Source organism: Orcinus orca, chromosome X, assembly GCF_937001465.1.
Source record: "Orcinus orca chromosome X, mOrcOrc1.1, whole genome shotgun sequence".
NCBI lineage: Eukaryota > Metazoa > Chordata > Mammalia > Artiodactyla > Delphinidae > Orcinus > Orcinus orca.
This window is the reverse complement of record NC_064580.1, coordinates 66,900,305-66,913,268: the sequence shown is the minus strand read 5'-3', so window position 1 is coordinate 66,913,268 and position 12,964 is coordinate 66,900,305. Positions and strand designations below refer to the sequence as shown.

Genomic DNA, 12,964 nt, shown 5'->3' with positions numbered 1-12,964 from the left:
TCGTGGGCTCTAGAGTGCAAGCTCAGTAGTTGTGGCACACGGGGTTAGTTGCTCCTCGGTATGTGGGATCTTCCCGGACCAGGGCTCGAACCCGTGTCCCCTGCATTGGTAGGCGGATTCTTAACCACTGCACCACCAGGGAAACCCCTTTAATTAATTTTTGTATAAGGTGTGAAGTTTAGTTTGAGGTTCGTATTTTTGACTATGGATGTCCAGTTGCTCCAGCACCATTTATTGAAAAGGCCGTCCTTTCTGTACTGAGTTGATTTTGCACCTTTGTGAAATATCAGTTAGCTATACTTGTGTAGGTCTGTTTCTGGCTCTTGTTTCTGTTCCATTGATCTATATGTATCTATCCTTTTATGTAGCTATATAATAAACCTTAAAATCAGGTAGAGTGGCTTTTCTCACTTTCTTTGGAATCTTTAGCCAATGAAAGGTTTTTTGATTTTATCTTATTTATTAAGAAATAAGTAATTCACAAAAAATGTGGTATTGCAATATACATTTAAATCTCATCATGAAATAATGTAATTTTAAGAATAATTATCATCATCAGGCACAAGTACTAAATTTAATTTTTAGTTCTTTCACATTTTTTATGTACCTCTGCTTATTAGTCTTGGTTTTAAGTAAGTTATCTAGCTAAAAGAAATTTTAAATGCCAAGTTGAGAGTATTAATGGCATGCTGTCTTTGTCTTTTTTTTAGATGGTGTTATCTGAAAAGGTTAGTCAACTGATGGAATGGACCAATAAAAGGCCTGTAATAAGAATGAATGGAGACAAGTTCCGTCGCCTTGTTAAAGCCCCACCGAGAAACTACTCCGTTATTGTCATGTTCACTGCTCTCCAACTTCATAGACAATGTGTCGTGTGCAAGTATGAACTTTCAACTACACTTTAAAAATTAAATAACTCATAAGATTTTAACCATATCTCAACCCCAGAAGAATGAAATTAGTTCAGTGGGTACATAAACAATTAATGTATATACGTTACTTAGAGTGTCTGTAGTAACACATAATAGTACTACTCTTTTATAGTCTTTTCTTGATGGTCCATATTATTGGGGGAGGGACAAAGAGCAAGGATAAAGTTTCATGGTAACCATCCTAGAAATAACATAAAAAAATCTAACAATCATCTTATAAATTGGTATCAACTTATATAAATGCGTGTCAATAGCATTGATGTAGTGTTTTTTTTTTTTTTTTTTTTTTTTTCCGCGGTACGTGGGCCTCTCACTGTTGTGGCCTCTCCCGTTGCGGAGCACAGGCTCAGCAGCCATGGCTCACGGGCCAGCCGCTCCGCGGCATGTGGGATCTTCCTAGACTGGGGCACGAACCCATGTCCCCTGCATCGGCAGGCGGACTCTCAACCACTGCGCCACCAGGGAAGCCCTGATGTAGTGTTTTATTATTTGTGTGTGCTTTCAACTTCATACTCTTGTTTTATCACAACAACCCCAGAAGGTACATAAAGCAAATATTCTCTCATTTTTGGAAGAAACAGGTTCCAATATGTTAACTGGTCTACCCAAAGCTATAGATATTTATTAATGCAATAATGGTGGCTACATCCAAAATTTGGAATTACAAGAGAACTTTTTTAGAAAACAAAGATGCATGATTTAGAGGTGTTTCTTTTTTCTAGATTATTTTGTAGTAATTTTAAACCTTAGAAATCGAGACTAATCTCACTTAAAATTTCATCAAACAATGGTTTGTTGATTTTATTTTACTATTTCTGAATGATCTTAGGAAAAAAGACATTTCTTTAAACAAAAGCACTATAGATAATTAAAAATAGTGGATACTAAAAAATAAAATCGCTTTTGCTTTTTGTTGTTTATTTACTTATATTTTTAGATCAGTATTGTGATCTGGGAATTCACTTTAAATGAAACGACAAAGTTAGCCTGTGAAAAACTAATTTAGTAAAATCTTGGAGGCTTTCCAAATTCTGATAGCCTGAGCCCATGTGAAGGAATAGACAGCCTTCTTTCAGAATAGTGTGTTATGCTACCCCAAGCCTTTCTAACTCTTTTTAAAGGATTTTCTCCTCAGAGGTAGGAGATAGTCAAGGGATTTGGTACCAGAGTGCTTTTTTTTTTTTTTTTAGGGATGGCTGTTATGCTGAGTATAAATTAAAAGTAAGTAGAAGAAGGAAAAACAATAGTAGGTATTAACTGTGAATAAACTTAAACTCTGGAATTACTCTATAATTCAGTCAGTTTACTCACTAGCAATCATGAGTATACAAAAATGTCAGGGAATGAACAAAGTCCTTCATAATTCTGTATTAAATGCAAATTAATGGAGTTCTTAATAACTAAAGTTTTTAATACTGTCTTACTTTTTACAAGACCAAATTGTAAATTAGCACATTTTCCTAAACTCATTCAAATAATTAAAACTAAGCAACAGCGATGTGTGTAATACTATATATTTGGTGCTATCAGGATGAAAAGTATAAGAAAGATATGCTATCCTTATCATCCGGCTAGGGAAATCAGTTCCACATATGAAAATTTAGCTGGCAATATAAGACAATTTATGATTAAGTACCAAATGAATTGTGTACATAATAAATGCTATAAAATTTCAGGAAGGACATATAAGAGGAGTGGTTAGGGTTGGCCTAATGGAGAAGATAGGACTTGTACTAGGGCTAGACAGATGGATCAGATTTACATAGCAGTAGGATATTCTGATTAGAAGCAATGATGTGTGCAAGGGTACAGAGATAGGCATAAAGTGCTGGAATTAAGAGATCCTGTTTGAGGTTGAGTTGTAGTAAGGCTATGTAAAAGCTAGATGCATTATTTGGAAATAGATGATAAAGAACTTTGAATAACCAGTGAAAGAGCTTGGAGACTGTTCTGAAGGTAATAGAAAAGCAACAATGGTTTCTGAGACGAGGAGGAGTATCAGGAAAGTAGTCATTTAGGAAGACTGATATATATTGCAATGTAAGAAGGATTGGAGGAGGAGAAAGTAGAGTTAGGGTTTTAATGTTCTAATTTCAGATATTAAGGATCTGACTTTAGATGATAACAATGAAAATAAATGGGGAAGGATAGAGTTAAAAGATAATCAGAAATGAAAAATTGTCAGATCTTAGAAACTGAAAGCATATGGGAGATCAGGGAAAAGTAAAATATGGCCTGAGGTTTCAATTAATCTCAATTCCTTAGATTCTTCTTCTTTTTCACTGTAATAATTCATCAGACTGTATTCTTACTAAGTAGCGTTTTGTACTTTAGATTTCTTAAATAGATTAATATTATAGTCTAATTTCTCTGGGAAGTACTTCAACCTTGTCTTTGAACTCTTAGAAGTAATTTAGGGTATTAAAAATTGGTATAGAAACAATCTAGTTAGACTTTCTTCCAGCGAATGTTGAAGGAACTTTGAGATAAGGAGTAGGCACAAAGTATGAAGCAGAGTCAAGTAATCACTACTTCATGGTGAAATCCCCAACACTTGGTATAAGGCTTCTCTTATGCCAAAACAGTGGCAGTGTTTTCCAAGGTTTGTCCTAACCCTGTCAGCAGAGCCTGACTTGCATTAGATTGCTTTAAAAAATGTTTTATATGTTATCTTCACAAATCCGATTGCATCCAGGCAAGCTGATGAAGAATTCCAGATCCTGGCAAACTCCTGGCGATATTCCAGTGCATTTACCAACAGGATATTTTTTGCTATGGTGGATTTTGATGAAGGCTCTGATGTATTTCAGATGGTAAGCTATTTGGTTTATTCTATTAAATAGAAATAGATAACGTATGGCTAATATGGAATACCTTTATTTCAATGGCTGCAAGAAGTTAAATAAGATTTGTCTTACCTAAGATCTAGAGTAGTTAATGAGATAAAAGCTAAACTTAAGCTAAACATGAAATGTAGTGGTCAATACTAGCCTATTAGAATATGGAAATTGGGTAGAAATCAAGTAACTTTTATGTATTTTTTATTGTGGTAAAATATAATAAAAATTACCACTTTATTTTTTTTTAAATAAATGTATTTATTTATTTATTTCTGGCTGTGTTGGGTCTTCGTTGCAGTGCATGGGCTTCTCATTGCGGTGGCTTCTTTTGTTGCAGAGCACGGGCTCTAAGCACGTGGCCTCCAGTAGTTGTGGCTCACAGGCTCTAGAGTAGTTGTGGCACATGGGCTTAGTTGCTCCGTGGCATGTGGGATCTTCCCGGACCAGGGCTTGAACCCGTGTCCCCTGCATTGGCAGGTGGATTCTTAGCCACTGTGCCACCAGGGAAGTCCCCCCTCTTTCATTTCTGATATTAGTAATTTGTGTCTTCTCTCTTTTTTCTTAGTTAGCTTGGCCTAGAGGCTTATTGATTTTACTGATCTTTTCAAAGAACAAGCTTTTGGTTTCATTGATTTTTCTCTATTGCTTTTCTACCTTCAGTTTCATTACTTTCTTCTCTAATTTTTATTATTTCTCTTCATTTACCTTTGGATTTAATTTGCTCTTTTGTTGGTTTCCTAAGATGGAAACTTAAATTATTGAGTTTAGACCTTTCTTTTTTTGCCGTATATGCATTCAGTGTTGTAAATCTCCCTGTAACCATTGCTTTTGCTGTATTCCACAGATTTGGATAAGTTCTGTTTCCATTTTCATTTAATTCAAAATACTTTTTAAGTTTTTTTTTTTTTTTTTTTTTTTTTTGGTGTTTGACCTTTCATTTCTCCAGTATCCCACCCGCATCAAATAAAGAAAAATACTTTTTAAAATTTACGAATATTTCATTGTTGTAAAGTTAAAGCCATAAAAATAATCAAATGGCCTACTATCATACCGTTAGAAGAAAAAAAAAAAGGTGTTCATGAGAGTTCCATATTAGAATACAAGTTTTCCTTAGGCACCTGTTTATGTATGCTATTCTGCTCTTTACAATAAATAATTAAATTTAAAAGACTTAATTCCTCACTTATAAGACCTTATTAGTTTACAAATTACATATTGACCTATGCTAAATTTTATACCGACCCATGCTAATGAATTCAGTACAGAAAACAAAAAACACTGCACTCAAGCAAACTACATATATATATATATATATATAACTTATATGAGAATTGCTACTCCAGCTTTCTTTTGGTTTCCATTTGCATGAAATACCTTTTTCCATCCCCTTACTTTCAGTCTGTATGTGTCTCTAGGTCTGAAGTGGGTCTCTTGTAGACAGCAAATATATGGGTCTTGTTTTTGTATCCATTCAGCCAATCTGTGTCTTTTGGTGGGAGCATTTAGTCCATTTACATTTAAGGTAATTATCGATATGTGTGTTCCCATTCCCATTTTCTTAATTGTTTTGGGTTTGTTATTGTAGGTCTTTTCCTTCTTTTGTGTTTCTTGCCTAGGGAAGTTCCTTTAGCAGTTGTTGTAGAGCTGGTTTCGTGGTGCTGAACTCTCTCAGCTTTTGCTTGTCTGTAAAGGTTTTAATTTCTCCATCAAATTTGAATGAGATCCTTGCTGGGTAGAGTAATCTTGGTTGCAGGTTTTTCTCCTTCAACACTTTCAATATGTCCTGCCACTCCCTTCTGGCTTGCAGAGTTTCTGCTGAAAGATCAGCTGTTAACCTTATGGGGATTCCCTTGTGTGTTATTTGTTGTTTTTCCCTTGCTGCTTTTAATATGTTTTCTTTGTATTTAATTTTTGACAGTTTGATTAATATGTGTCTTGGCGTATTTCTCCTTGTATTTATCTTGTATGGGACTCTCTGTGCTTCCTGGACTTGATTAACTATTTCCTTTCCCATATTAGGGAAGTTTTCAACTATAATCTCTTCAAATATTTTCTCAGTCCCTTTCTTTTTCTCTTCTTCTTCTGGAACCCCTATAATTCGAATGTTGGTGCGTTTAATGTTGTCCCAGAGGTCTCTGAGACTGTCCTCAGTTCTTTTCATTCTTTTTTCTTTATTCTGCTCTGCAGTAGTTATTTCCACTATTTTATCTTCCAGGTCACTTATCCGTTCTTCTGCCTCAGTTATTCTGCTATTGATCCCATCTAGAGTACTTTTAATTTCATTTATTGTGTTGTTCATCGTTGCTTGTTTCATCTTTAGTTCTTCTAGGTCCTTGTTAACTGATTCTTGCATTTTGTCCATTCTATTGTCCATTCTATCTCCAAGATTTCGGATCAACCTTACTATCATTATTCTGAATTCTTTTTCCGGTAGACTGCCTATTTCCTCTTCATTTGTTAGGTCTGGTGATTAGGTCTTGAGATTTCTTCTTTGACCTATGTGTTAATTAGAATTGTGCTGTTTAGTTTCCATGTATTTTGGAATTTTCCAGTTATCTTTCTGTTATTGGTGTCCAGTTTAATTCCATTGTGGTCTGAGGGCAGACATTGTGTGATTTCTGTTCTTTAAATTTGTTATGGTGTGTTTTATGGCCCAGAATGTGGTCTTGCTTGGCAAATTCTGTTGTTTTGGATGAAGTCTATAGATGTCAGTTATATCCAGTTGTTTAGATGGTGTTATTGAGTTCAGCTATGTCCTTACTGATTTTTTGCCTGCTGGATCTGTCCATTGGGTCTTGAAGTCTCCAACTACGATAGTAGATTTATCTATTTCTTCTTGCAGTTCTATTAGTTTTTGCCTCACATAGTTTGACACTATGTTGTTAGGCACATACATGTTAAGGATTGTATCTCTTCTTGGAGAATTGACCCCTTTTTCATCACGTAATGCCCTTTTTTATCCCTAATATCTTTCCTTGTTTTGAAGTCTGCTCTATCTGAAATGAATATAACTACTCTTGCTTTCTTTTGATTAGTGTTAGCATCGTATATTTCTTCCAGTTACTTTTTTTTCCTTCTACAATGATTTTATTATAAATATGTTCTTTTGAAATAAACAAATATTGCATTCAAGACTATCAGCAAACTTGTTCTAAGGTAATAAAAGAGGGAAAATGGAACCAGGAACCACTTAGAAGTAGAGATAAATAGCAAAGACACCTGCATGCCATGCTGACTGCCTTTCCCCCAAGAAGTAACAGGAGGTTAATGGGGACATCACATTTCTCATTAGCGCATTAATGAAAATGAGCTTCAAGTATGGTAATTTGCACTAGTTCTGTAAACTGAACTGCTCCTCTCCTTGGTCCTAAGAACTAGAATGGGAATACAGTCAGTCTTCGGATCCCAGCATCAACAACGAAGATCTTGACTTTGTAACTCTTTGCTCTCAGACAAAACTGTTCACTACTTGCCAGGAGCGATGTCAGAGTAGTCCTTCAGCACCCAGGCCAAGTGCTCATTGTGAGGCTTAAACCATCGCTTTTTCTGTGAAGCAGGCTTTTTCTTTCTCTGAATAGGGGCCACTTTCTTTGGTCCAGATTCCTGCATGGAAGAAATACCCTGTCACTTTAGATATTCTTCAGTTTTCTCCTCATCCATTGAATCCACGGTGACACTCCTTCACAGTTTCTGAAACTTCTCATCCACAGAAAACTGACAGCTCTTATCATTGAAGAAAAGAATTTTCTTCTTATCAGGAAGGTTTACAAATGGTATCTGGTTCCCTGAATCCTTAACTGCTTTCTGGGAATTGGGCAGTCCTTCCCCAATGTCTTCTAAAAGAATTCCTCCTAAGCCTTGCTGATCATGCTTATTTAAGAGCCTAAGTAGGACCTTCTTATCTTTCAAGTTGTACTTGGGCTTGAAGGCATACTTTCCATCTATTACTTCAGTTTTGGGATTACTGACTATTGCCTCAGTCATTAGCCATTGTTTCTGCTTGAGTCCAATATCTAAATGTTGTGTTTCATCCAAAATTTTAGTAAGAGGATGTGTATCTCGTTGCTAATGCCATGTTTTCATGTAATTCAAAATCTTAGCAAGAACGCCAAACTTATATCCAGAGTGTTCTGATAGAACTTTCGAGTTAAATGATCCATTGCTATGATCAGAATTTTGTTTAGAGCTTGATGATCCTCCATGTTCTAGCTTTGCTTTCTTCTTCTTTGATGATGATCATAATGACTCAGAAGATACAGCATGGTATGTTTCCTCCATCTATTTACTTTTAATCTATATATGTGTCTATTTTAATGTGGGTTTCTTGAAGACAACATATACTTGGGTCTTGTTTTTTGAACCACTCTAACAATTTCTATCTTTTAATTGGTGCATTTAGACCATTGATATTCAAGTTGATTATTGATATAGTTGGATTACCATCTGCCATATTCATGAGTGTTTTCTGTTTTTTGCCCTTTGTTCCTATTTTTGTCTTCCAATCTTTTTCTGCCTTTTGTGGCTTTAATTGATCATTTTATATGATTCCATTTTTCTCTCCTTTTTTAGTATATTAGTTATACTTTTTTTTTTTTGCTTTTCTTAGTTGTTGCCCTAGAGTTGGCAGAATACATTTACAGCTAATTAAAGCCCACTTTCAAATAACACTATACCACTTCATGGGTATCAAGAATACCTTATAATAACAAAATAATCCTAATCCCCCCTTCCATCCCTTGTATCATTTCTGTCATTCATTTCACTTATATATAGGCACATACACACACACACAATTGAATATATTGCTGGTGTTATTTTGAACAAACTGTTATGTGTTAGATTAATTAAGAATAAGAAAAACAAAAGTTTTTATTTTACCTTCACTTATTCCCTCTTCAGTCCCTCCCTTAATATATGTAGATCCAAGTTTCCAACCTACCTTATTTTCCTTTTCTCTAAAGAACTTCTTTTAACATTTCCTGCCTGGAATTCCCTCAATTTTTCTTTGTCTGAAAAAGTCTTTATTTCTCCTTCACTTTTGAAGAATAATTTCACAGGGTACAGGATTCTCTAAGTTGGTGTTGTTTTTTCCTCTCAACACTTTAAATATTTCACTCCACTCTCTTCTTGTTTGCATGGTTTCTGAAGAAGCATTGGATGTAATTCTTGTATCTCTTCCTCTATAGGTAAGAGGAAGAGAGATTCCTCTGACTTCTTTCAGAGGTTTTTTTTTTTTTTTAGATGTTGGGGGTAGGAGTTAATTAGCTTATTTATTTATTTTTGTTGTGTTGGGTCTTCGTTTCTGTGCGAGGGCTTTCTCTAGTTGTGGCAAGCGGGGGCCACTCTTCATCGCGGTGCGCGGGCCTCTCGCTATCGCGGCCTCTCTTGTTGCGGAGCACAGGCTCCAGACGCGCAGGCTCAGTAGTTGTGGCTCACGGGCCTAGTTGCTCCGCGGCATGTGGGATCCTCCCAGACCAGGGCTCGAACCCGTGTCCCCTGCATTAGTAGGCAGATTCTCAACCACTGCGCCACCAGGGAAGCCCCAGAGCTTTTTTTTTATCTTTGGTTTATTTGAGTTAAATTATATGCCTGGGCATAGTTTTATTGGCATTCATCCTGCTTCATGTTCTTAGAGCTTCCTGGATCTGTGATTTGGAGTCTGACGTTATTTTGGGTTATTCTCAGTCATTAAATATTTCTTCTATTCCTTTCTCTTTCTTCTGGTATTCCCATTATGTGTATGTTACACCTTTTGTAATTGGCCCACAGTCCTTGGATATTCTGTTCTGTTTTAGTTTCCTTTTTTTTTTTGTCTTTGTTCTCTTTGCTTTTCAGTTTTTGAGGATTCTATTGATAGATCTTCTAGCTCAGAGATTCCTCAGACATGTCCAGTGTACTAAGTCCATTAAAGGCATTCTTCATTTCTGTTACAGTGGTTTTCATCACCAACATTTCTTTTTGGTTCTTTTTAGGATTTCCATCTCTCTGCTTACATTAACCATCTGTTTTTGCATGTTGTCTACTTTATCCATTAGAGATATTAGTATATTAGTCAGTTTTGTTTAAAATTCCTGGTATGATAATTCCAACATCCCTTCCAAGTCTGGTTCTGATACTTGCTCTGTTTCTTCAAATTGTGTTTTTTTGACTTTTGATATCCCTTGTAATTTTTTTCTTCATAGCCAGACATGATGTACTAGATGAAAGGAACTGCTGTAAAGTGGCCTTTAGTAATGTGGTGTGAGGGGAGAGGGATGTTTTATAGTCCTATAATTAGATCTCAGTCTTTTAGTGAGCATATGCCTCTGGACTGTGAGCTTCACAAGAGTTTCTTAGTTTTTTTCCTCCCCTCTTAGAGGACAGGATGGCTGGAGTGAACTAGAGTTCGGTATTTCCCTTCTTCCAGGTCAGTTAGGCTCTGATAATACCCCAGCAGGTTAGGCTGTGGTTAACTAGTTTCCTCTGAGGACAGACCTTGTTAAGAAGAGCAGAGTTCTTTGGGGTATTTCAAAATGTTTTATTTTCCCCTCACCCTGACAGTAGCATGAGGTGATTTTTCTCCAGTATTTACTGTGGGAACCTAGTCAAGCTCCTGGAGGTAAATCTCACAATATTTTTACCCCCCTCCCCAAAACTGTGTGCTTTTGGAGTTTTTAACTCTCAGAGTTGTCCACACTGAGCCTCCAGTAATTTGTCAGTTACAGATCAGGTTTTCCTACTCTGGCAATGTTCCTGAGGCGGTTTCCACTTGTTGGTCTCTGCTCAGATAAGCCGTGACTCCCTGTATTTGCCTGTCTGTCTCTCCAATCTTGGGGGCAGTCGTTTGCCCTGTGTCTTCCTCTCTCTTAGGGAATCCCAGAAGAGTTGTCTGCTTTTCAGTTTGTTCAGGTTTTTACTTGTTAATATGATAGAGTAGCGACTTCCAAGCTCCTTACATGCAGAACTGGAAATCATAACTTTCAACTGTATTTTTAACTTCAGCATCTGTACTAGTTTTTTTTTTTTTAATTTATTTTTGGCTGTGTTGGGTTTTTGTTGCTACACGTGGGCTTTCTCTGGTTGTGGCGAGCGGGGGCTACTCTTCGTTGCGGTACGTGGGCTTCTCATTGCGGTGGCTTTTCTTGTTGCGGAGCACAGGCTCTAGGCGCGCGGGCTTCAGTAGTTGTGGCTCGTGGGCTCCGTAGTTGTGGCTCGTGGGCTCTAGAGTGCAGGCTCAGTAGTTGTGGTGCACGGGCTTAGTTGCTCCGCGGCATGTGGGATCTTCCCAGACCAGAGCTCGAACCCATGTCCCCTGCCTTGGCAGGCAGATTCTTAACCACTGTGCCACCAGGGAAGCCCTGTAGTAGTTCTTTCCCCTTTGCGTATAAGGGGACATAGATGCAATCAGTAGATTCAAGGACATAGATTGAGTTTTGTCTGTTTATAAATCTGTCTAACTCATATATTTGGACATATTTTACTCAACAATTGTATAAAACAGGAAAGGAAAGATTTGCGTATAACTTCTTGTTGTACACCTTTATATGAATGACTTCCCAATCCAAAAATTCATTATGTCCCAAATAAAACTCCTGTCTCTCCCACTTCCACTCAAACCCAGTCCTCTTGGGTTCTGTATCATTGGTGACACTTCTTTGTCATTCCTCTTTTTCTACAACATCCATCATCCTTTACTTCCAAGGCCTTCATCTTCTTTCATTTGAACTTACCATCCATATAATACTCTCTCGATATTGCCTGCCGTAACAGTTCCTAGAGGTTTTTTTCTAGAGGGTATTAATAAGAAAACTTGGGGGAAAATAAAATTTGGGAAACCTTAATTTAAACAAAATTAAATTTTATTTTTTACTTCAGGGTATCAAGAACTATGAAGGGTCTTGAGGTTTTATTCTACTTGCAAGCTAACAAGTGACCCTGCCACAGTTTCATAGATGCTCACAGATGACATGACACTCCTGGGTTGGAGTTAAAGGACTTTATTACTCACAACAACAAAATCCAAAGTATCAACACTTCATTGCGCTGGTTCCCTAAGCCCCACTTCCCATAGGACAATGCAAGGAAAACGAGTGGGTTGCATTATGGAAGAGGAACTCTAAGCTTTGGGAACCCAAATCTTCTATAAAGGCCAGTAAGCATGCATGCCCATTGCTTTGGAGGGAGACTCTGTTACTATCTTCTAAGGCTGTACAAACATCCTTGAGAAGATCATCCAGAACAAAGGCAGTCAGTGCCTCTGCTCACAAGACATGCATAAACATGAGAAACTGTTTTCCAACACAGGACTTCTCATAGACTTCAACATGCTGAAATGTGTTATTCCTTCCATTCTAATAGTGAGCTGTAATATGCAGAATTTCCCCAAGTATTGGACCACTTAATGGAGCATTTTAGTTGTATTCTATGGAACACACTTTTGGAAATAGTGGCATATAGACTAAAGCCAAAATTCCTTAGTCCTCCTCACTTCATGCCCTCTTTACTCCAAACACATAACCACCTTTCCCATATTAATATTATGTCATTGTTTTATTTCAACATTGTTGATCATTTCCTTCAACATAAAGTATCTTTTCTCTCTTGCTCCCTTTCTCTCCACTTTCAAAGTTCTGTTTACCCTTTAAGCCTCATTTCAGATATTCCCCTGAAGCCTTTTCAAATCCTCAAATATGAGTCAACCCTTTTTTTATATTGTCACACTACTTTCCTTATATTTCTATTTTATATATATATATATATATATATATATATCTCCAGATTCTATCTTATAGTAGAATTAACCCTAGAGTTGTTTGACAGTCCCTCTTAGAATATACTTACTTATGGGCAGAGCCAACATCCTGTAGCTATTAGTGCTAAGCACATAATAGATGTTCAGTAAATGTCAAACGGATGGATTAATGTTCCATTTTACAGTATGTCATCGTGCTGGTCATATTCTAGTCTCACACAGCTCCATAAATCAAAATCAGTATATTCATAAAACATGCTATAGCCTAAAAGGTTAGTGCATTTAGGCCTTTTTAGACCAAAGGAAACAATTTCTAAAGTTTAAGAACTGCTTTCTCATTCTCTACTATTAAAGCAAGGACTGTTTTGGAAATTAAAAATTGTAATTCCATTTATTTGAACAAGATACACATAAAGAATTTCTATTAGTGATTTGTAAAAATACAAAACCAATTTTCTTCT

The 12,964-nt window shown here is 36.6% G+C and overlaps 1 protein-coding gene and 1 pseudogene across 2 annotated transcripts in view; one reads left to right on the top strand and one right to left on the bottom strand.

Annotated features, from left to right (window-relative positions):
* MAGT1 (magnesium transporter 1) overlaps positions 1 to 12,964 on the top strand; it is a 49,045-nt gene that overhangs the window by 15,781 nt on the left and 20,300 nt on the right. For both annotated transcript variants that reach the window (XM_004280439.3, XM_033406905.2), the window contains 2 exons: positions 711 to 880; positions 3,628 to 3,745. In XM_004280439.3, coding sequence (XP_004280487.1) covers positions 711 to 880; positions 3,628 to 3,745 — 288 coding nt within the window. The remainder of the gene's footprint in view (positions 1 to 710; positions 881 to 3,627; positions 3,746 to 12,964) is intronic.
* On the bottom strand, positions 7,226 to 8,050 carry LOC105748557 (general transcription factor IIE subunit 2-like; annotated as a pseudogene).